The sequence below is a fragment of the Micropterus salmoides genome, unplaced genomic scaffold, assembly GCF_014851395.1.
Source record: "Micropterus salmoides isolate LMB-PRFRI ecotype aquatic unplaced genomic scaffold, ASM1485139v1 Ms_hic_scaffold_3, whole genome shotgun sequence".
In the NCBI taxonomy this organism is placed as follows: domain Eukaryota; kingdom Metazoa; phylum Chordata; class Actinopteri; order Centrarchiformes; family Centrarchidae; genus Micropterus; species Micropterus salmoides.
The window spans coordinates 26860400-26884984 of NW_024042261.1; the positions used below are offsets into that span (position 1 = coordinate 26860400).

The window sequence follows — 24585 nt, forward strand, 5'->3', positions numbered from 1 at the left end:
TACTTTGAGTTTCTAACTGAATGTAGTTTAAACATGTCTTTGAGACAGATTACCATTAAATTGTCCCAATGGTGAAATATAAATGACATTTATATTTTGAAAGGTTATTTGTACAACAAAAGAGCAATTGATCACCCCTAAATAAATCTTGTTTTTGCTGAGCTCCTGTGGTTTAACTTTTCACCTGGCTACGGTGAAGTGCAGGTGGACTCCAGGACCCTCTGACATCACTGTGATCCGAGGTAAAACAAACTTGAAACTTTCAAGTGAAGCAAAGCATTGTTTTTCAATTCAATTTTATTATTAATTGCAGTTTTCGACCGTACTCTTTTTGGCATTATTTACAGAGACCAAACAAATGCCCACCATGAGCTGGCTGTGGCTCCCTGTTGGAACAACAAAGATTGAGAATGTTGGTGCAGTTAAAGGGTTACCCAAAAGGTCAAGAAATCACACGTGATACAAACATTTTTTGTATTAATCCAAACAGGTTCCTCATGCCTATTGCTTTTGATGTTTGTTTACTGATGACTGAACAGCATGAAATGGTGTAGAACAATTATAACTCTTACAAAGCTTATATCCACCCTGGTCAGTTGACTGTGAGAGCTGTCCACCACTTACTTGCATGGCCAGAAAGGGCAACCTGTGTCCTGTTTTGAGAGCATCTCTTCTTCTGGGAAAGTACTTAAATAGCTCCGGTGTTTCAGCAGGTGTTCTGCTCATGTTCATAACATTCTGCACATTCAGAATCTATCCCACATAGGTATCTTTGTTCTCTGAAATGTGAGAAAAAAGTCGTACTATTACAAGACTAATGTCATCATTTTATTCAAATTCATAATATTTTTTCCACGAAAAGCTACTCTGTGCATTAGCCTGCGTTATTGCTTGGCTGATACAGTCACACCGTCTTACAAACACAGAACTGGATGAGACAAGTAGGTGAAAAACTATGGGGAAGAAATGAAAATCAAAACTAACAGAAAACACTTGTGATCAGGCCGAAATCTCACCACACAAATGTTAACTTCAGCACTTCCAATAAAGTAAAGCTCACAGTCCCAAACAGACCAAGTTTGTGCATCACTTTTTTACATTTTTCTATTGCAAAACAAGCAGCTACCTTACTAATCTGTCACAATCTGTTTTTTATTTGGTGACATGGTAGGACAGGAGTTTGAAAACATTGGCAATATTACTACTTAATATGCAATAACTGAGCTCAAACATTCTGCATCAAACTTGCATTCCCACCATTATAGTTTAGGGTTACTGAAATAATATTCAAATAGCAATAATTGTATAAAAAAATGCTGTAAACTCAGTACCACACATTTTTGTTGTGATTTTTAACTTTATTTATTCACTTTTTTATATATTTTCAGCACATGGTGTTATTTGGAAAATAAATCAAGAAAATAAAATTGGTACATGTCAATATTTAAGTTAACTAGGTTAAGACTGTGTTGAATGTGCACAGCAAGCTCTATAGTGTATGTTGCCATCTTAACCATTTCCAAAATTCAGAAGTCTTAGGATTGATGTTTGTTCATTAAATGTTTCTTGGTGTTCTTCTCTGGCTGAAACAATATGATGAAACACTTTGGAGCAAATATACACAGTATTAGTCCAAAACTGGAGGCCAGAATGGCAAATATCTCCACAGCCACAGTAAATTTCCCAGGAGAGCTGACATATGCTGGGATAAAGGTAATCCAGACTGCACAGAATATCAGCATGCTGAAGGTGATGAGCTTGGCTTCATTAAAATTATCAGGTAGTTTCCGGGCTAGGACAGCCAACACAAAGCAAAAGACAGCCAGTAGGCCTATGTAACCGAGCACAGCCCAGAACCCAACAGCTGAGCCTAATGCACACTCCAGGATGATTCTCTCCTTGTATAATGTTAGATTTTTCATTGGAAAAGGAGGACTAACAACCAACCAAATAGTACATATTAAAACTTGAATGAACGTGAATGACACTACAGTCATTCTTTGCTGTGGAGGACCAAACCATTTCATGACCTTACTACCTGGGAGTGTAGCTTTGAAGGCCATTAACACTACTATAGTTTTTCCAAGAACGCAAGAAATGCAGAGGACAAAGGTGATCCCAAACGCTGTGTGGCGCAGCATGCAGGACCACTCAGAGGGTGCTCCAATGAAAGTTAATGAACATAAGAAACATAGAGTCAGGGAGAAGAGCAGCAGGAAGCTCAGCTCAGAGTTGTTGGCCCTGACAATCGGAGATGTCCTGTGACGAAAGAAGACAGCTGCTGTTACAATGGCAAGGCAGGCACCACCAACTGAGAACGCAGCCAGGATCATTCCAAGGACCTCATCGAAAGACAGAAACTCTACAGGCTTTGAGAGACAAGTATCTCTCTCTTCATTAGGCCAGAACTCCTTGGGGCAAGGGAAACAAAAGGGGGAATCTGAAAAAAAGAATCAAAAGGGCTTTTAGTAGTCATGTATTTTATTTTGTAAATACACAGTAGGCTACTTTACAAAAGAAAATACCTGTTGCATTGCTAATCTCTCCCTCAGGACACTGTAAACAATCATAACAGCAGATGGGCTTTCCTTTCTGCAGCACTTTACGGGTTCCTGGGGGACAGCTGTCAGTGCACACTGACACAGGGACCTGGCATATAGATACAACACACACACTCACACATATTTAGGTGTGTTATGCAGCTCTTATGATTAAGACAGGTTCACATTCTGTCTCAGACTGCTGAATTTGTCATTGTCTTTGTCAGTAATTATACTTGGCTGAACTTTGGATGGCATTTAAACAGACTGTGGATTTTGTCCCCCACCTCTTAGAGTGAAATTGTATAAGGAGTGGAGCTCTTCACAGACAGAATGCACAGGAGGAACAAATACAGCGAATAAAAAACGCTTACCTGTGTTCGGCCCTCCACCAAGGTGAGGTTCCTGTTTATACGGAACTCCTGGCCCACTGGTAGTGATGCATCGTAGTGCCCTACTGTCACAAACTCAATTCTGCCACTCGCACTTTTTTGCCAGTTAACCAGCTCGTATCTGGCTACAGGATCTCCATTGGCATCAAATGACACATAATAACCATTTCGGGAAAAATTTACTTTCTTCAGATGAGAAATCACCTATGAGGAAGGAGAAAATAAGACCGTGAATGAGAGAAAGGAAATAATGTGAAAAAAATTAAGTTTTCATTTCATAAAAGCAACATTATAGCAAAAATAAGGCATGGGCATTAGGCTGTTCACTTCTTCGTTTTGACTGACCTGTTTGGACTCTAACCTGATGAATCTGTCACACTGAGTTGTAGAATTTGTGTCCTGACACACAGCATTATGAATGGCATGTGCTATTGCATAAACAGCCTTGTACACCATATTAGTTATTCGGAGCTGAGATGTGTCAGTGTACTGGGTGTGGAGCGTCTGTATGTCTTCAGTTCCATCACACAAACTCTTGTCAATGGCTGTACCTAAAAACACACAGAGACAGAGGCAGGTGCTTTTTAACCAAGGCAATGATTTTACAATATTATCATTTCTTGCTTTCTTTTTTTATTTCAAATATGGCCTGCAGAAACTGATTGTTATATCAGAATCAGAATCAGCTTTTATTGCCAGGTATGTGTACACACACGAGGAATTTGACTCAGGATTGTGCATTGCTCACAATGTGCTTACTCATACAAAAATACAAAAACACAATAATAAAAATAAAATAAAATCAGACACAGACTTCAGTGTAGACAACACAAATATACACACTATGAACAAAATATAGACATATTGACAAATAGTGCAGTGAGCAGAGTGCAAAGGATGCAGGAGTATATACATGTCGTAGGTGGATCATATATCATTATATCATAATATACATAAAAAATGCTTATTTTACATGGTATCTTAAAGCAGACATGATTTATATAGTTTCTTAAATCATCAGAAATTGAGTCACATTTGTCTATGGCTGCACCTAAAAACACACAGACAGAGGCATGTACTTTTTGCCGATATTGTTATTTTTCTTCCTTGCTTTATTTTTGTTCTATTTCAACTGCAATAAACAATAATAACAACAATAAACAAATGTCTCATAACTGTCAGCATACACCTTATTAGATCTGCATCGATACTTACACGTGTACTGCTACTAATATTTAGTTTGGTGTCCTGGAGACTGTCCATACCGTGTGCTGGTGTTAAGGCTAAAGTGTTGGCATTGTCAAAACCACTTAAGGCAAGTTCTTACAAAATATTCTCCAAGACAGCAAAGTGCCTTAACTTGACCTAAGACATAATGGAGTGAGATTATTATCAGAGAAGGACCTTATTACCACCTCATATCTGTCTGTGTGGAAGCTCCACACTGTGAGTATCACCTACTGTATATTAAGGAGTTATCAGCACAACTCACTTTTTTCCAGCCTGCAGTTGAATGCACCCTCCCAGAACTCAGTAAGCACTGGAGAGGCAGCCACTTTAGTGGGAGTGAGATCAAGCAAGAAGTCTCTCAGACCTGGGATGACAGATTTCTCAATGCCAAATCCGATGGCTCCAGCACAGAAGCTGAACCTCAGCATGTCTGTGTCGGTTACCCAAGCCTCACTGCCTATCCACTGGCGAGGTGGAGAAGGCTCACGCGACAGCTCCTCCAGCAGGATCCTCATGTCTCCAGAGGCTGCAAATGCCACAACAACCATAGCTGTGGACCTAGTTAGACATTACAGTGCATTATGTTATACCAGTATAAACATGAAACTAACGTTTTTAAATATGTATCAAGATAGTTAACACAAACAAACATGAGAGATACTTTAGTTTTTTGGTGTGTTGAATGTACAGTTTTGGTCTCACTGATTCTGTTTTTATAACAGTATCATTAATAAATATGTAACAAATAAACGTGATAGGAAAAAAAGATCAATTTTCAATATGACAAAACATTGCTGTGGTTTTGCTTGCAGAAGGTCAGTGTTAGCACAGGAAGCAAAAGCACAATCAGTGATGTAGAAACCTGCGGATAACGTCAGCCACTCTCTGGATCCTGCTACGTGGGTGGGTCCGATAGAAAGACTCAGAATATTCCACACAGATCCCCTCTTTCTGTGCTGCGTCCAGGAAAGACGCCATGCCATTATTTCCGTAGTCCGAATCCGAGCGGACAGCACCTATCCAAGTCCAGCCAAAGTGTTTTACAAGCTTGGCCAGCGCTTCAGCCTGGAACTGGTCACTAGGGATTGTTCTGAAGAAACTCGGGTACTGTCGCTTATCGGACAGGCATGCACATGTGGCATAGTGGCTCACCTAAAGGGGAAAATGGATGAACGGGAATGACAAAAAATCAGCAAAGACCTTTATACAAATAATTTGTCAGAAATTCTAAATATTTACTTGAGGAATGTTAAAGGACCCGATGACGCGCGACATGCTGATGGATGGCGTAGACCCAGACTCACCAACGACAGCCATCACAATACCAGATTGCGAGCAATTGTCGCCGGTGTAAAACACGGGGTCAATGCCATTTAAAAGCTGGAATGCGGCATGCACCGTCACGGGCACTGAGGCGCACGAGTCGTGGATCTGATAACCGAGCTTGATGCCTGGCAGCAGCTCTGTGTTGTTGTTAATCTCCTCTATGGCGAAGACCATTGCGCGCGAGAAGCGCAGTTCACGGGAGTCAATGCTGCACACACACAGACACTCACTGTTTTAAATTTACATAAGGACAATTAACAATTTCAACAAAAACACACTAAAGTGAAACTGACACCACAGGGTTACCGGACACTGGACACCAAAATTTAAAACACAGGGATTGATATCAGTACAAAATTCACCAAAATTGTAGCCTGCATCTCAGTAGTTTTTCTCATGTTAAATATTTACAAAATGGGTTTAAACACAGCTATATTTTCAAAAATACAAAAATGCTTTTTTGTAATATAGTCACATTCAACTATTTTTGTGAAAACAATACTTGTATTTTATACCAAACTTTTTTTTAAGTTTTCAATAGCCTACACAAAAGACTTGCAACATGTTGTAAACATTTCTATCCCCACACAGTCTAACATCCTCTTATGCCCGGCATCTCTCCCTTACTAACCTCCCTGTGCACCTTAGTGGTTCAGGCATGGTCGTGTAATTATGCTTGACTGTGTGCATGTAGTAGTGTATGGAGAAAACTCCTCCAACAACGTAGTCACCATCCATTGAGAATGCAGGTAGACGACCAGTACCCTGGAGTTTACATTTTACAGATGAGTCCTTAGTGCTGACTCCAGGACAAGTCCTCTTCTCTGTAAGACCAGACCTTTGTTTCAGACCATATCCAGAACGATCCAAGGCAAGAACTGTGTTTAGCTCACACAAACTCAGAGACAGGATCTGGCCAATAAAGAGAGCTGAGATCTCCATCCCTCAAGTTGGTACACTGTATTTGTATCTTCTCTGGTTTATATAGATTTTCATACAAAAGCTTCCCTCCTTCTGCTGTACGTCAGCTTAGTATTCAGAGAGAGGATGTCCTTATGCCTTTTCCTATGAGCTGTATTTATATAATAAATAATCTACTTTATCTTTTACTACTCTATCTGTTTTCTTTTCTTCTCTTATCATTGTCATTGTAAAACTAATTTGGTTCCCAATTTTATCTTACCCATACACCTTTCTTCCTTGGTTTTAGCTCATATTACAGTTGAGCCTAAAACATTCATACCTTAAATGTGTTGTTTGTGTGGTTTAATCTTTTCTTAAATAAATCACAAGATGTTTTGTTCCACTGTGATATATTTAAAAATAATATATAGAGAAACGATAGAGTAAAACATGTAACAACACTGTTATAAAAGTCAGTTCAGCTGCTCCATAGTCTGGTTTAACTGCAAATATGAGTTTAACAGTTGAGAATGCCTGTTATACACTTGCAGTTCTAAACAAACCATCTTCTGACAAATTATATTTGTTAGTCTGAGCAATAGGAGAAGCATTGAGTATTTAGCCTGACATGTTAAAACAGCACTGATGAGTCTGATGGATGTTAAACAAGGCCATGACAAAGCCATGCAGTTTATAATGATTATAGGAAAGCCTAATCCTAGATTATAGGAACACCTAATTCTGAAAGCAACGTGCCACCTACAAAAAATACCTACAAAACAACCGTTGAAGGAAGATACAAATACAGTGCTGATTTAAAGGCTTACTCTACTACCAGTTCCAATACTTTTTTCTATACCAATTTTATAATTAAAAAAAAATTACATTACACATTATGCAATTAATCATGGTACAATTACTCACTTCAAAGTTACTTTGCACACTTATCTCAATCTGGATAACTTGAGTAAAATTAAGAAACTGATGAAATATTTGCACAGTACTGGACTAAATAAATCGAAAATATATAACTGTCAAAAATAACATTTTCATACTCACCAGCATGTTTAGATCTTGGTAGAAGAATGTTGTATGCTTATTGGCTCACTGATAGTGATGAGACTTAATCTTTAGGTATTGGAATTTGGAACCCAGTGACAAGGCTGTGCAAGGGACTTTTTTCGATACTCGATATTATCGAAGCAATTTGGTCGGTGCCATAAAAGTATCGCAGTCTGGTACCCAGCCTTAAACATTAATCATAACAGTTTTAAATACATAAAAAATAACAAAAATAAAACTTACCAAAGTATATATGAAAAAGAAGAATGGACAATGAAGGCAACACATTGTACATGTAGCTCTAGTTTAATGAGAACAGAGGATCCATTGATTTGACCACTCTCAAGCACATTCAGCCATCACTTTGATGAACAGCTGATTTCTGACTCACAGTGTCAGGAACAATTCCTGTGCAATAACCCATTAACTCTGTCTCTAATCAGCACCTGTTTACTGGTTTCCACTTATTATTTATTTATTCACCATTCTCTATTTCAGTGCTGTTCATACTATGTTCATACTATGTCATATTGTATATACTGTATACCAATACGCCTACCTCAGGTCACAAGGTCATAGGTCTTATTTATTTTTTCCAGCATCCTCTGCACTATGCTCCATCACACTGTGTACATTTATGCATGAATGCAGTGGCTCAGGAGGTAGAGTGTGTTGGCTGTTAATCGGAAGGTAGGTGGTTCAATCCCTGGCTCCCCCTGGTTACATGTCGAAGTGTCCTTGGGCGAGATGCTGAACCCTGAACCACCCCTGGTGGCTGTTCCGCCAGTGAATGGTTTCTGTTTGAGCACTTAGGTTTTTCTCTTATCGTGTGGTGTAAAAGCGCTTTGAGTGGTTGAAAAGACTAGAAAGGCGCTATACAAATACGGAGAATTTACATTTGCGTGTATGTGTACCTGGATATCATATCCACCTTCAACATGTATATAATGAGAATAGTTTACTCTTGCATCCTTTGCACTCTGATTACTGCACTATTTGTCAATATGTCTATAATGTTTTGTTCATAGTGTGTATATTAGTGTTGTCTACTCTGTAGTTTGTGTCTAATTTTATTTTATTATTATTATATTATTATTTTATTATTGTATAAGTAAGCACATCGTGAGCAATGTACAATCCTGAGTCAAATTCCTCGTATGTGTACACATACCTGGCAATAAAACTGATTCTGATTCTGATTCTGATTCCACTCCACACCATGTGGGGATCAGTGGGATAATATACTGCTTGATTGCTTGCATTCTTTGGTCTCCTCTGTCTTTATGGTGGGCTCAACACAGCTGTTCATCCATAAACCATTCTTTTAAAAATAAACCAACCATCTCATATTCAAGTATTTTTGATGAGACACAAATGCATCCCAATATACCTGCTCAAAAAATGCACATATACATACATATACTGAACTTGAGTACTTTTAACAGAATTTGACACATTTATTTAAATGTTCCAAAACTGGATTAAATTTTTTTTGTCTTTTTTGTCGTAATTGTCTTTCTTATTTTTTATGTTTTTATTTTACTATTTAAATATATTCAAGTATTTAGTAAAATAATTATTTAAGTATAAATAAAGTTAATTCCATGAACTTCAAGATTCTTTATCTTATTGACATTTAAGGGCTAGGAATGGGCTTTGATTTTCACATAAAAAAAAAAACAGGACCTAATGATTATAGTAGTTTACAAAATACACGTAATATGGTTTATTGTTTATATCTGAAATATTTGTTGATATTGCATACCAATTAAACTATTATTTAATATATGTTATTGTTTAATCCTGACGCATCTGTACAGAAATCGGTGTATTTTTTCCTGCCCACACTACTGGCCATGCCCTGATGGGTGGTGTGAAAGACAATGACGAAAAGGACACAGAGAGGATGACATAGTACTGCATATAAAAGAGCTAACCATGCATCAAGATTACAAACAGGGTTAAGGGACAAGGGCAGTTATGGGGACATTTTTTGACATATACTTTTGTGTCTACTTGGTCTTGCTTTTGTTCTCTTGTTCTTTTTTCTACCCCATGTCTTCCTCTCTTTCCTCATCTTGTAAATTACGGAGACGGTTTCATCTCAATGGGTTACATAAGGCTGGGGATGTGATTCTCGGTGGGCTGTTTGAGGTCCACTACACCTCAGTCTTCCCTGAGTGGACCTTCACTTCAGAGCCAAATCAGCCCACCTGCAAAGGGTATGTCTCACATACATACAGCAAACAGCATACATCTTTTAAGAATAATCTTGTCTGTTCAGAGTATTCAAAATATTAAGAAAGTAACATAAAAGATCTGTGTTGAGATTTGTGTCATGTATTTTAAAATGGATCTTGATCAGATATCAAGCTATTTTTACTTCTAAGTTTAAATTAATTATCTATACCAGATGTTTTGATAAAGTAGTAATGTGGATAAGATAGTTATATACTATACTTTATACTGTTCTGACAACATTTGTAGTGGTTAATAGAGACATTTTGTGTGTTAGCTTTGACACTCAAGGGTTCAGGCATGCCATGACAATGGTCTTTGCTGTTGATGAGATCAACAAGAACCCCAACTTGCTACCTAATGTGACTCTGGGATACAGTCTCTATGATAACTGCGGTGCACTTGTTATTGGATTCCGTGCTGCTTTGGTGTTGTCCAGTGGTCAGGATGAGCAGTTTCTGCTGCAGGAGAACTGTATGGGGACCCCTCCAGTTATGGGGATTGTGGGTGATTCCTACTCAACATTTTCTATTGCCACCTCCAATGTGCTAGGTTTGTTCAGACTGCCCATGGTGAGCTTACATTTCCTCTGTGTTTATCAATTAATTTCATATTAAATATTTATCAATTATTGAATTGGGTTAACTATTTGAAATGGATGAGTTGTGTGATAGGCTACTCTACACAGTGCAAACTGTATGTCTATTTTCAGGTGAGTCATTTTGCCACATGTTCCTGCCTGAGTGATCGGAAACGGTTTCCATCCTTCTTTAGAACAATCCCAAGTGATGCTTTCCAGGTGAAACTATTAACAAAATAAAAACCGCAAAAAAGGTTTTACAGGAACTATAGTAAACTTAAAAAATAAGTCTCCTCAATGAAACAAAGGATGTTTGGGGCATCAGGGAATATGTATTTTGAGCAGCATTAATGAAAATACATAGAATGAGATGACTAATGCTTAAATCATTCAAATATGAATCTTACAATTACTCAAAAACACATTCTTTGTCCAAATTAGGTGCGTGCTATGATTCAGATTCTAAAACGCTTTGGCTGGACTTGGGTAGGCCTTCTGGTTAGTGATGATGACTATGGGTTACATGTTGCCCGATCCTTCCAATCTGACCTGTTTCGTTCTGGTGGAGGTTGTCTGGCCTACTCAGAGGTTTTGCCCTGGGGCAGTGACACAGCTGAACTGAGGAGGATTGTGGATGTGATGAAGAAATCAACAGCTCGCGTGGTCATGGTCTTTGCACATGAAATACACCTTTATCGACTAATGGAGGAGGTTGGGTTCAAAGATTTATAAACATATGTTTTGTTTTTTTAAAGTTTAGATTTCAACGTTTCAAAACTTTTTTCTAAACATATGCACACCAGTTTTCACATTAACAAGGTTTCAAACCTGGAAAACAAACTAATACACAAGGAGAACAGTGACAAATTTGAAACTGTAACATTATGCAAGCCTTCAAAACTTAGTTTCAATCTTGCAAAACCTTTTAAATTAGATTGCAAGCTTTTATATGTGACGCTTGACCAAGTCACATATGGACTCTTGGTCAAGTTCCAACCTATCGTTTTTTATTTTTTATTATAAAAATGTGACATTACATTGATCCCATTTATTTGTGCCTTAGTTGTCTGAAAAAAATATTTGTTTATAATGCATATGCAGGTGGTGAGGCAAAATGTGACAGGTCTTCAGTGGATGGCCAGTGAAGCTTGGGCATCAGTTGATGTCCTCCAGACGCCCAGCTTCATGCCATACCTGGGTGGCACGCTGGGCATTGCCATCCGCCGAGGAGAAATAGCGGGGTTTAAGGACTTCCTGTTAGGAATACACCCTAACCAACACCATATCATCTATGGAAATAGTATAGTGAGAGCTGAATCTTAAATATGACCTGAAATTGCAGCAATAATATATTAATTATTTCTGTTAACACTGAATTTTTTATCACATTTCAGGTAAAACAGTTTTGGGAAGACATATTTGAGTGTAAATTTCCACCACCTCCAGCAGGTTGGGTGGAGGCTGGGGGGGCACTATGTACTGGACAGGAGGATCTGCATGATGTGGAGAGTGAGTTGTTTGATGTTTCAAACCTAAGGCCAGAGTACAATGTGTACAAGGCTGTGTATGCTCTGGCGTATGCCCTTGATGACATGCTGCGCTGTGTGCCAGGGAGAGGGCCTTTCAGCGGGCACAGCTGTGCCAGTTTGGAGCCATGGCAGGTGTAGTATCAGTTTACACTCATTTGCACCTGTGAGGTTTCAAATACAGCTAACTGAATGTAGTTCATCAGAGGGACTTTTTGAATAAAGACACTGTCTTAGTATGACATCAATAAACAGGCATCCTAAAAAGAAAGATTTTAATGTTAATTTATTCTGTGTTCTTTATTTAAGGAGAAACCTAACACCCCATTTATTTATATAGCACCTTTCACACAAACATGCAGCCCAAAGTGCTTCACGTAGCAAGATAAAACATCAAAAATAAAACCAAAAATAGACAAAAATAGATCTAGTTTTGCAAGACTGAAAATTACAACAATGAAACAATAAAATGTTGAAAATAATGTAAAAAACAACAATTAAAACCTTAAAACAACGTCATAACATTGTTCCAAACTAAAGGACAGATTTAGGTATTTCATTTCATTTTAATATCCAGAGGCAATGTGTTCCACCAACACAGTCTCACTCCCGACTTGTCACATATGGACCCTTGCCAAGACTCCTTGGCATCGCCTTTAACGCCTGGGTGGAAAAGATTTTAAGCAATTTAAAAACCAAACTGCGTTGAATTATCACGCTGTGGGGATCCCCAGTACATTACAAACTGATGCCGACAGGTTTTGACCATGCGTCTATAAATGACAAGTTTGAAGTGAGAAAGTGTTGCCACCGTTTAGCGGCATAAAAAAAGTATTTTTATGGGACACATAAGGAAGATTTAAAAGAAAAGCGGTGGATGACCTTAGTGATCTGGCTTGAACATTACATGAATGAAGATCTCTGATGTTGGTCATTTAAGACAAGTAAAATAACTTTGAAATTATTTTAAAAATACAAATTTTATAAAAATACAAGTAGCCAGTGCAGTGTCTTAAGCTGTGGAGTAACTATGTAATTTAACTATTATTTTAAATCTCCATGTGAACTTGCATTGTGATACTGTATGTTCTCTTTCCTCCTGTTCTCTCTCTCTCGTAACCCTACCGGTATAGGCAAATGGCCGCCCACCCAGGGTCTGGTACTGCCTGAGGTTCCTTCCTGTTAAAAGGAAGTTTTTTCTTGCCACTCTTACCAAATGCCTATTCATAGCGGGAATTGTTGGGTCTCTGAAAAATTATATTATAAAGAGTACAGTCTAGAACTGCTCTATGTGAAAAGTGCCCTGAGATGTTATGATTTGGCATATATAAATGAAACTGAAGTGAATTTCTCTTACCCCTCTGAAGCTGGTGTATTATTTGGATGCAGTCAATTTCACCACAACATTTGGGGATGAGGTATCATTTGATATGAATGGTGATGCCTTACCAATCTATGACATCATGAACTGGCTGTGGCTGCCTGATGGAAGAACAAAGATTCAGAATGTAGGCGATGTTAAAGAGTCAGCCAAAGGTGAAGAACTCAAACTTGAGGAGGATAAAATTTTTTGGAACTTTGAATCCAAACAGGTTACTTCTGCTTAATAATTTTATTGACTTTTGCCCAATGATGACTTACATAACAGCAAGAAATGTTGTAGAACAATGATATCTCTTACAATCCCTAAAGCCACCACAGTCAGTGTGCAGTGAGAGCTGCCCACCAGGTACTCGCATGGCCAGAAAGAAGGGGCAACCTGTTTGCTGTTTTGACTGCATCTCTTGTTCTGAGGGAAAGATCAGCAATGAAACAGGTTGGTATCATCTATAAAACAATGTAATTTATCAATTTGCTATTAATTTGAAGAAAAACAAACAAAAAAAACAGTTTTTTTTGCTAGTGCCCTAACATATATAATCAGTAGTGTTTGCAGGTGAGAGGCATAATGGTTTTGTTGCTAAAATAGCGACTCCTACTGGTTTGTAGCTGGTTAAGCCCCTTACTGTTTGGTGGAAAAGAAGCAGTTGGCAGGAGTCCATGTGCGTTAGAGGTGACATATGGCTGTTTACTCCCTCCCCCAAGATAATAGTAGGAACTAACAATGACAAGGACTGTTGAGTGTTGGAAAATATCAATCCCTTGTAACAAATTTGAGGTACATTTCAGTCTTGTCAGTGTATCTTATAAAGCACCCTAGGTTTCCTTTATGTATATAATATAGATCTGTATCTTAATAGTTTTTCTCTTTTTGTCAGACTCCATGGAGTGCACTACTTGTCCAGAGGACTTTTGGTCAAATGTCCAGCGCGACCACTGTGTTCCGAAGAAAACAGAGTTCCTCTCCTACCAAGAGCCTCTAGGCATCTGCTTGACAGCCACCTCATTGCTGGGCACATTTATCTGTGCTGTTGTCCTGGTCATCTTCACCTATTATCGCAGCACACCCATGGTACGCGCCAACAATTCAGAACTGAGTTTCCTGCTCTTGGTGTCACTTAAACTATGTTTCCTGTGCTCACTGCTGTTTATTGGACGTCCCAGGCTGTGGACATGCCAGCTGAGACATGCAGCATTTGGGATCAGCTTTGTGCTTTGTGTCTCATGTATTCTTGTGAAAACCATGGTGGTTCTGGCTGTGTTCAAGGCCTCCAAGCCAGGAGGTGGAGCAAGTCTGAAGTGGTTTGGTGCTGTGCAGCAGAGAGGGACAGTTATGGTTCTTACTTCTATTCAAGGAGCAATTTGCACTGCCTGGCTTGTCTCTTCCTCACCAGTTCCTCATAAAAACACTCAATACTACAATGACAAGATAGTTTATGAGTGTGTTGTAGGTTCCACAGTTGGTTTTGCAGTGTTACTGGGTTACATTGGCTTCCTGGCTATCCTTAGCTTCTTGTTGGCATTTCTGGCAAGGAATCTTCCAGACAACTTCAATGAGGCCAAGCTCATCACTTTCAGCATGCTGATCTTCTGTGCTGTGTGGGTGGCCTTTGTCCCTGCTTATGTCAACTCTCCAGGCAAATATGCAGATGCAGTGGAGGTATTTGCCATCCTGGCCTCCAGTTTCGGCCTCTTGGTGGCACTGTTTGGACCCAAATGTTACATAATCCTGCTTCGACCAGACAGGAACACAAAGAAAGCTATCATGGGTCGAGCCACACCCAAGACATAAGGCAGCACTTATGATACTGTATGTATTTTAGGTTAATTTAAGAATGATCTGCTCTTAACGGACCCACATTATAAGTAACTTTCTTTTCGACGTTAAAACTTTACATGAAAGAAAATAAACCAGGCTGAGATGAAACAGAATGAAGCTGTTAATAAAGAACTGAATCTTACATCATTTTATTGCCTGATTTCTCTTTTATTGTTTACTTGTAAAATTTCAACTGTGTTCAACTGTCTGACCAGTAACTCACTTACCTTTTGATTCATCATTTACTTCAGCATACTCCTGGGGAAATGAACAAAAAATCTATTTAATTGACAGTTAATGAGATTTTGACAGCACACTCCAAATCCATTGAGGAAAATTATTAATGCAATTTCTGTATAGTGATACAGTATAATGAACATCCAATCATACATATGAAGACGCTACAGTAGCCTATTCTACAGTCAGAGTAGAAACCTTACCAGAAGCTCACATTGCAACAGTCCATTTAGCTGACAGGGTCTGTCTCTCGAAATTGCTTTTCTATTTTCTTTCTATGTACTACTTTTAAAAGCCAACAATGAGTAAACAGGACTATTTTAGTTGGACCACAGTAGGTGCACCACTGCTTAAAGTTAGTCAAGCAGTGTGAAGATCAATAATAAATGATTACCCATTGGTTTACTTAATAGTCATCAAGTGAAATGGACAACCAGCATATTTTCATTATTCCAATTAACTAATTTGGTAACTGACAGAGAGAAACATTCACACTGATAATAACATTACACTACAATCAGATCTCTTTTTATAATAGCTCAAATACGTGGTATTCTTAAGCACAATAACCAAATGTTCTATTTTAAGCCTCGTTCAGTATCCCACTATGGGAGATATGGCCCAATCCCAAATTGTATGTTCCCAAGCCTATAATGAATCAACTCAAGAGGGCAGATACAATCTCTACAGGCTTATATATGTCTATACCCACACTGAAGACTGACCAAATTGTCCAAGCTGTAAAACAAAAGAATTGTTTTTGGATTTAAATAAATGCTCCTAAAGAGGGCCCATGAAGTAATCATACCCCTGGCAGAATGTGTTTGCAGGCCTCCTGGAGAGCCCATAGCTTTTATAAGCCAGTACAATAGCCTCCACTACCCAATGGGAAAGATGCTGGCGCAAAAGGGGCTCTATGCCGCTGGTTGCTATTCCTATGTCATTAAGACCTGTCCAAATGTGCAAGCTTTGATGAAAAACCTGGCCTGCCCGAAGTGAACTTTGTCTGCTGGCCACTAAGAGTTTGACACATTCCCTCGTCCCTCTTAACTGAACCCATAGGGCACAAAGAGTGGTAAACGAAATTGGGAAACTTGTACTACTCCACAAATGTGAACTAGATAAACATAGCGGGTCATAACACAGAACTGAAAGGGACTTGGCAGAAAGTATTAACCTGTTCTCCTTCTGGCAGGGGGAGCAAGCTACCACAAGGAGGCTCAGGACAGTGATCCCTCTGAAGACTCCCTGCGGAACAGCTTATGCCCCTGGAGTCCTTGCTGATGGGTGGCCAACTACTTTGGCACATACTATATCTGGGACCTTTAAAGTTCCCACTATGGCCGCTTGCCATCATAGTAGTGAAGCCATGGTGCAAGGAATGGGTGGAGCGATTACTTGATGAACTGTGTTTTATGGGTAGACATATGATGAAACTTTTTCTCATGTCACAACTGTAGCTTCCCACATAGAGGTAACTCCCAAAAGAATCCCATAGCCCACAATATATTTCCTCCCAAACAGTGTGGGAGAACCATAATCCAAAGGTTGTGCCATTTGCAGGGATCAGGGTAACCATGTTCAGATTTTTAATGGACTGGGCCAATGTGATAAAGTTTTTGATACACGATGGCTTTAAAATGCTTAATTTTAGCTGGGACGGCACACCCAGCTAAGGGAATCAGCAAATAGGCTAGCATGTTGCACTATTGATTTATATACAGTATTTATTATACAGTAGCCCTGTACTGTTAACTGGCAGGGTTACTGTAATCCATATTACAGCATTTTTAATTTAACAGATTTTTAGAATCCACTCTCCAAAGGAGTTTATTATGGTTAGTAAAAAATTCCCCACTCAACACTGCATACACATCAAAACATACAGTTAAAAGAAACATGATATTGTCACAATTTCAAAGAATTGCTTAAATTTTACAAAATGTTGTCATAGTAAATAGAATTGTTCTGTAGGTTTTGCTGTATTGCTTTGATCTTGTTTATCTTTAATCCACTCCACTGTACATTTATAGTTTTCCCCTTGATGTGTATTTGAGAAAAAAGGACGATTAATCATTCCATTCAACATAATTCCCATATCTCATGTGTTTGAGGAAAATCAACTGAAGATGAGTGCCGAGTTCACAATGGTAAAATAATTAAACATTGAAGTGATGAACACAAAATACAGCACATAAAAGATGTCATCATGACATTTTGTGTCTGTAGAGCTTATTTGTTATGTGTATGCCCTGCCCCTACACAACTGCCCATTCCCTGATGGGTGGTGTAAAACTATGACGATAACCACTACTGGAGATTATATTTCACCCTGCATATAAATTAAATAACTATGCACGAAGATAAGAAACAGGGGTGTAGGTAGGAGGGCAGTTATGGGAGCATTTCTGTGTTTGTATGTCTACCGGATCTTGATTTTGTTTCCTTCATTTTTCTTGTCAGAGTCTACCTCTCATTTCTCATCTTGTAAATTAAGGAGACAGTTTTTTCTTAATGGGATGCACAAGCCTGGTGATGTGATTCTGGGTGGGATGTTTGAAATCCATTACACCTCTGTCTTCCCTGAGCTCACATTCACCTCAGAGCCAAATCAGCTAATCTGCCAAGGGTAAGCATTACATCAGACAGCATAAATCTGTGCCGATTAGTAAATAGAATATAGTACTTCTTAGTGGTTAATTGTGACATTTTTGTGCTAGCTTTGACCCTCCAGGGTTCAGGCATGCTATGACTATGGCCTTTGCTATTGATGAGATTAACAAAAATTCCAATCTGCTACCTAATGTGACTCTGGGATACAGTCTTTATGACAACTGTGGCACACTTGTAATTGGATTCAGTGCTGCACTGACATTGGCCAGTGGTCGAGAGGAGACATTTCTTCTTCAAGAGAACTGTTTGGGGACCCCACCCGTCCTGGGGATTGTGGGCGATTCCTTCTCGACATTTTCTATTGCCACCTCTGATGTGATCGGTTTATTCAAATTGCCCATTGTAAGTTTCCTTCCTCCAGTCTTAGCTGTGCTTTTGATGTGCTGTATTTGATGAATTTCAAATTTTAAAATGATAGAACAGGACATATACATTAAATCTCAGCTCCACTTTCTCCAGCAAGACATTATTTGGTAAGCAGTATTCTTTTTATTTTAGATTTTAAAATGATGAATTGTTAAGTAGGTGAAATAATTTGAATGTTTAATGAGAAGCAAGACTGTACTGTGTACTGTATGTTTCTTTATAGGTGAGTTATTTTGCAACCTGTTCCTGCCTGACTGATCGCCAGAGGTTTCCATCCTTCTTTAGAACAATACCAAGTGATGCTTTCCAGGTGAAACGCTGTTCTTGGAATAACAAATGCTAAATATGTTTAACAAGGAGTGTAATTATCTTAAAATAACGTTCCCCCAATCAAGCACATTTTTTATATTGTTCTGAAAAGTTCTGTATTTGCTTTGTGCATCAGTGATGAAACCACATGGATTTAGAAGACAGGAAACTGTGATTTTGTTGTGATACATGAAAAGATATGTTTCCACCGAAAGATTATTTAAACTTGTACACTAAACCCTCCACTCTGTATTCAATTAGGTGCGTGCTATGATTCAGATTCTGAAACGCTTTGGCTGGACCTGGGCAGGTCTGCTGGTTAGTGATGATGATTATGGACTCCATGTTGCCCGATCCTTCCAATCGGACTTGGCTCAATCTGGTGGAGGTTGCCTAGCCTACTCAGAGATTTTACCCTGGGGTGACAACCCAGCTGAACTAAAAAGGATTGTGGAAGTGATGAAGAAATCCACAGCTCGTGTGGTCATTGTGTTTGCACATCAGATCCACATGATTCAACTAATGGGAGAGGTATCTATCTATCTATCTATCTATCTATCTATCTAGTTTAGTGCACTCAAAATGGGCCAATATTAATGTTAACCAGTATGAATATTACTTTGTATAACTTATCAATTACAAATCATTAATTTGATTTAGCTCTGAGATACTGTGCATCTAAGCCAACCCCATGCAGAGAGAGAGAGAGAGAGAGAGAGAGAGAAAGAGAGAAAGAAAGCCCAGTACTGCTTCAAAGATAGTGACTCACCACTTTTTTTTGTCTCTCTTGAATGAATGAAAAATATTTCGATTGTTACCATAAAATTAATTGAACGATTGAGTAGTGGAGAATCTAATCGATTTTACAATATATAGCATGTCCATATTGACAAAAGTTTAAACATTTATATTTGTATGTGTGATCAAAGCAGCTTAGAACTAGCTCATAATGCCTGTGTCTATTTTTCAAAATAGCCACACAAGGACAGTTTAAGGAAAAGGCATCTAACTGGGACTGTGCTTTTTTATTGAGGTTCTAAGGTATATTTCTTACGCATTAATCTGAAAATATAAATTCAATAAAATGCAATGAATAGGTGGTGAGTCAGAATGTGACAGGACTGCAGTGGATGGCCAGTGAAGCCTGGACAGCCGCTGCTGTGCTCCAGACACCTCACCTCATGCCGTACCTGGGTGGCACACTGGGTATTGCCATCCGCCGAGGAGAAATACCAGGGCTTAGGGACTTTCTGTTAAGAATACATCTTCACCTATATGACAGCTATAGTGACAATAGCATGGTAAGATTTTAACCTACAGTCAGATCAATTATAATAATGAAATATTGTGATTTTTGATAAGACTTTGATTTAAATACATTGCAGGTTAGGCAGTTTTGGGAATTCACATTTCAGTGTAGATTTCACCCGCCTCCAGCAGGCTGGATGGAAGCTGGAGGAGCATTATGCACTGGAAATGAAGACCTAGAGAATGTGGAGTCTGAGTTTCTGGATGTTTCTAACCTCAGGCCAGAGTACAATATTTACAAGGCTGTGTACGCTCTGGCGTATGCTCTCGATGACATGCTGTGCTGTGTGCCAGGGAGAGGGCCTTTCAGCGGGCACAGCTGTGCCACTTTGCAAACACTGGAGCCATGGCAGGTGTGGTATCAATTTACACTCCAACTCTTTAGTTTTTAAGCAGCTACTACATCTTGAGATGTTTCCTGTAATAGATTGTGGGAAACGAAAACATTAATAACGATGGCATTAGTAGGCAAGTTTAAATCTCCAGGTTGTCTTTGAGTAGAAGACAAGACAGAATAACATTCCCTTCACTTGCTGTGAAAAAGATAATTAATGGTAACAGATCATAGTTGATCAGATTTAGACAACTTTTCATGTTTTAAGTGCACTGCATTTGAACACTAGCATGATTCAATCTAGCTAAACTTTCCTATAGAACATCTGAACGGATATGCCCAATCAAGAGTACAATATTTTTTTGAGTCTCCTTGTCAAACTGTTGATTTGTATTGTACCCTTTTGTAGCTTATGCATTACTTGGAAAAGGTAAACTTCACTACACCATTTGGCGATCAAGTGTCATTTGATGAGAATGGTGATGCCTTACCAATATATGATATCATGAACTGGCAGTGGCTCCCTGATGGAAGAATTAAGGTTCAGAGTGTGGGGGTTGTTAAGAAGTCGACCTCGAAAGGTGAAGAACTCACACTTGATGAAGACAAAATCTTCTGGAACTTTGACTCAAAACAGGTTTCTTCTGTTTATTTTTGTTTTTACTTTAGTACTGTATAACACACAATGACAGAATCAATCAGTGTAGAATAACCATCGCTTTGAATAAAAGAGTCTGCCAAATGAGTAAATGTAAATATAAATGTAAATAACTGTGATATAACTCTTATAATCCCTACAGCCACCCCAGTCAGTGTGCAGTGAGAGCTGTCTTCCAGGTACCCGCTTGGTAGGCAAAAAGGGGAAGCCTGTGTGTTGTTTTGACTGTGTCCCTTGTTCTGAGGGAAAGATCAGCAATGAAACAGGTTGGTATTATTATAAAACTATATGTTATATCACGTATATGGCTATATAAATTTTTATTAGGAATCTTCCATTTTTTTATGGTCAGGTAAAATACACAAAAACCTGCAGAATCACGAGTACAGTTCAAGGCATCAGTGGCCCATCCAACTGCTGTCAGTTTTCACATGTGGCAGGGACAATGTATTTGGTTCTGCACAAGCAACTAGTTAACGTGGCTGTATGGAGGGAATACGCAAGAAAGTTTGTGTCTGTTATGCCTGTCTACACTCTCCCCAGGCTAACGGTTAAAGTTAGTAGGAACAAGGGCCACAAAAAATAGAAAATTGTCCTTGCTGTGAAAAAAGGTAACAATTGTAAAGAAAAAAATAATAATCTTCCCTTTTTTGTCAGACTCCATGGAGTGCATCAGTTGTCCAGAGAACTTCTGGTCCAGCCCCCAGCGTGACCATTGTGTTCCTAAGAAAACAGAGTTCCTCTCCTACCATGAGCCTCTGGGTATCTGCTTGACAACTGCCTCATTGCTGGGCACATTTATCTGTGCTGCTGTCCTGTGCATCTTTACCTATTATCGTAACACACCCATGGTACGCGCCAACAATTCAGAACTGAGTTTCCTGCTCTTGGTGTCACTTAAACTATGTTTCCTTTGCTCACTGCTGTTTATTGGACGTCCCAGGCTGTGGACATGCCAGCTGAGACATGCAGCATTTGGGATCAGCTTTGTGCTTTGTGTCTCATGTATTCTTGTGAAAACCATGGTGGTTCTGGCTGTGTTCAAGGCATCCAAGCCAGGCGGTGGAGCCATTCTGAAGTGGTTTGGTGCTGTGCAGCAGAGAGGGACTGTGCTAGGTCTTACATCAGTTCAAGCAGCAATCTGCACTGCCTGGATTGTCTCTTCCTCACCAGCTCCTCATAAAAACACTCAATACCACAATGACAAGATAGTTTATGAGTGTGCTGTAGGGTCCACAATTGGTTTTGCAGTGTTACTGGGTTACATTGGCTTCCTGGCTATCCTTAGCTTCTTGTTGGCATTTCTGGCAAGGAATCTTCCAGATAACTTCAATGAGGCCAAACTCATCACTTTCAGCATGCTGATCTTCTGTGCTGTGTGGGTGGCCTTTGTCCCTGCTTATGTAAACTCTCCAGGCAAATATGCAGACGCAGTGGAGGTATTTGCCATCTTGGCCTCCAGTTTTGGCCTCTTGGTAGCCTTGTTTGGACCGAAATGTTACATAATCCTGCTGAGACCAGAGAGGAACACAAAGAAAGCTATCATGGGTAGGGGAACCACCAAGACATAAAAAGTAACTCTAGTAAATATAAATTAATTTTATTCAGCTTGTATTTTAAAGCAACATTATGTAAGATTTGGTGTTTTCTGTGATTTGGCGCCCCTACCCTTTGATTTAATTCAGTGCCGTTGTAAATACAGACAGCTGCACATGTGAATTTGTTATGATTGCAAGACTTATAGGGTGGCGCAGTGGTGCAGTGGTTAGTACTGTTGCCTCATAGCAAGAAGGTTGTGGGTTCAAACCCTGGTTGCCCCAGCCTTTCTGTGTGGAGTTTGCATGCTGTCCGCGTGGGTACTCTGGCTTTCTCCCACCATGCAGGGTATGTTAATTGGTGTCTCCAAAATTCCTTTTGCCCAATTTTTGTTTGATCATAAGTGATGTCCATCCATCCGTCCATCGTCAACCGCTTATCCCGCGTACAGGGTCGCAGGGGGCTGGAGCCAAACCCAGCTGGAAAGGCGTGGTACACCCTGGACGGGGTACACCGTAGACAGGTCGCCAATCCATCGCAGAGCCACTCATAGACAAAAAACAGTCACACTCACACTCAAGGACAATTTAGTCTGCATGTCTTTGGATGGTGGGAGGAAACCAAGCACCCAGAGAGAATGAAGGTTACGATATGGTAACCCTAGTTCTATAAGCACAGGCAGAGCTGTCTACTGGACTCTATGGGTACTACCTCCTCCAATCACATGCAAGCACTTGCCCACTGAAATTTTATCGTGCAGGTAGCCGACCAATGCGCGACGTATAAATAGCAGTGTCCCTACTGCCTCAGCAGCCGGCTCATCGGTAGAGGGTCCTGTAGCACGGGCTGGACAGCCGTCTAGCAAGGAGGAAGCCCAGGTCCTACTAACGTCTCGCTCGGACGCCACCAGGAGAGCGACCTGGGACATGGGCTTCTGTCCCAGTGGTTTGAATAGCACAGCAAAGACCCAGGCCCTCCCACTGTCTCTCTAGAGCTTAGCAAGGAGAGCAGTGTGGGCCGTAGGTGGGGAGGAGAATGCTCTTTAGGAATGTACTGTATTTAATCAGTTGAACATTCACAGCATTTTCAGTGTGTACACAAGCAGCACATGAAACACAAATAAATGCATGCTGGACACGGATGGAGGAGGTCTGGTGGTGTGCATCAGCCTCTGTCCCTCTATCACCAATTTAAATTATTATTTTTTTAATAAATAATAAGGCTTTTTCCAAGGGCTGCAATCAAAAAGGCCGACTGGGCCTTGAACGCACCACAGCCGGTGTGACTGTGGTTGACACATCACCCAGTGTTGACGTCAGCCTCAAGCTCACAGCTTCCATGGGAAGCAGCGGCAGGGTAGACAGCCTCGCCTGCTGCAACAGGCGCCACGAGCCGCTCGTGGAGGAAACAAAACCAACCGAAGCAGCGAGCGATCTCTTTCGTCCTGCTATACAGAGAGAGACCTGACTTTGGCTGTCTCTCTGTGGCTATAGCGGACTAGCCTAGCTGCGCTGTGACTGCTCGGTGAAAGAGATGTTGGCAGGGCGGTGTGTCTGTTTATGTAACACACTTTCACCGCCGGTGAGCTAGCAACGCGCCCGTGCGAGTCCTCATGGGCGCGCTGGGAATGCAGAGTTACAGTAGACTGCTGCATTGCCAAGTTTCCACAGTAAGAACAGCTTGTTTCTCGGCTGTCACGTCGTGGAAGCGGACCATTATGGCCGCGCGGACTTGGCGGACAGGCTAGCGAAGTGGACGCCCAGGCCTCACCCACCCTCTCACTCAGTTCTGACCGGGAGAGCGGCCTGGGCTGCGGGGCGAACCGTTAGCTTAGCGTCGGTGAGCGCAGCGGCGCGTTCAACATGGCTAGCTCAATGGGATGGGGTTGGTGGTGGGGAATTAGCACTTTTAAGAATGTAATGTGTTTCTAATAAGCAGTTTAACATTCACAAGCATCACCACAGTGTACACAAGCAGCACATGTTAGAACAGTGGCTTCGTGAACACAAGGCCGCAGGGCAAACCCTTAGCCTCAGCCCAGGAGTTAACGTTAGCTCTTTGATGAGAGAAGTTAACTTAGCTCTATGAGGAATGTAATTAACATGTTTTACTCAAAAAACGGTTTCCACATTCTCAAAAGCCTTACCATAGTTTTATACAAGCAGCAC

The 24585-nt window shown here is 40.0% G+C and overlaps 2 protein-coding genes across 2 annotated transcripts; one reads left to right on the forward strand and one right to left on the reverse strand.

Moving 5' to 3' along the window:
* Positions 1-1392: 1392 nt before the first annotated feature.
* On the reverse strand, positions 1393-5681 carry LOC119882978 (extracellular calcium-sensing receptor-like). The gene is made up of 7 exons (XM_038693402.1): positions 5402-5681; positions 5025-5314; positions 4425-4720; positions 3278-3483; positions 2915-3136; positions 2526-2649; positions 1393-2440 (listed from the first exon to the last, which is right to left on the reverse strand). The coding sequence occupies exons 1-7, from the start codon at positions 5660-5662 to the stop codon at positions 1536-1538; spliced, it is 2304 nt and encodes a 767-aa protein (XP_038549330.1). The 5' UTR covers positions 5663-5681; the 3' UTR covers positions 1393-1535.
* A 3824-nt stretch (positions 5682-9505) lies between these two features.
* LOC119882451 (extracellular calcium-sensing receptor-like) lies at positions 9506-22452 on the forward strand. The gene is made up of 15 exons (XM_038692495.1): positions 9506-9675; positions 9969-10263; positions 10404-10490; positions 10713-10982; positions 11373-11576; positions 11666-11932; positions 13165-13389; positions 13490-13613; positions 14056-14249; positions 18496-18582; positions 19679-19882; positions 19967-20242; positions 20633-20860; positions 21024-21147; positions 21539-22452. The coding sequence occupies exons 1-15, from the start codon at positions 9509-9511 to the stop codon at positions 22450-22452; spliced, it is 3666 nt and encodes a 1221-aa protein (XP_038548423.1). The 5' UTR covers positions 9506-9508.
* The last annotated feature ends 2133 nt before the right edge of the window (positions 22453-24585 follow it).

Bases quoted from the DNA above. Each gene is read 5' to 3' on its own strand.
- LOC119882451 (XM_038692495.1), top strand. From the start codon at position 9,509: ATGTCTTCCTCTCTTTCCTCATCTTGTAAATTACGGAGACGGTTTCAT. The intron at 10,983-11,372 runs GTTGGGTTCAAA...ATGCATATGCAG, and splicing joins TTTATCGACTAATGGAGGAG to GTGGTGAGGCAAAATGTGAC. The intron at 20,861-21,023 runs GTTTCTTCTGTT...TAATCCCTACAG, and splicing joins GGAACTTTGACTCAAAACAG to CCACCCCAGTCAGTGTGCAG.
- LOC119882978 (XM_038693402.1), bottom strand. From the start codon at position 5,662: ATGGTCTTCGCCATAGAGGAGATTAACAACAACACAGAGCTGCTGCCA. The intron at 5,315-5,401 runs GTAAATATTTAG...TTTCCCCTTTAG, and splicing joins GGTCCTTTAACATTCCTCAA to GTGAGCCACTATGCCACATG. The intron at 4,721-5,024 runs GTTTCTACATCA...ATGTCTAACTAG, and splicing joins GTGGCTGACGTTATCCGCAG to GTCCACAGCTATGGTTGTTG.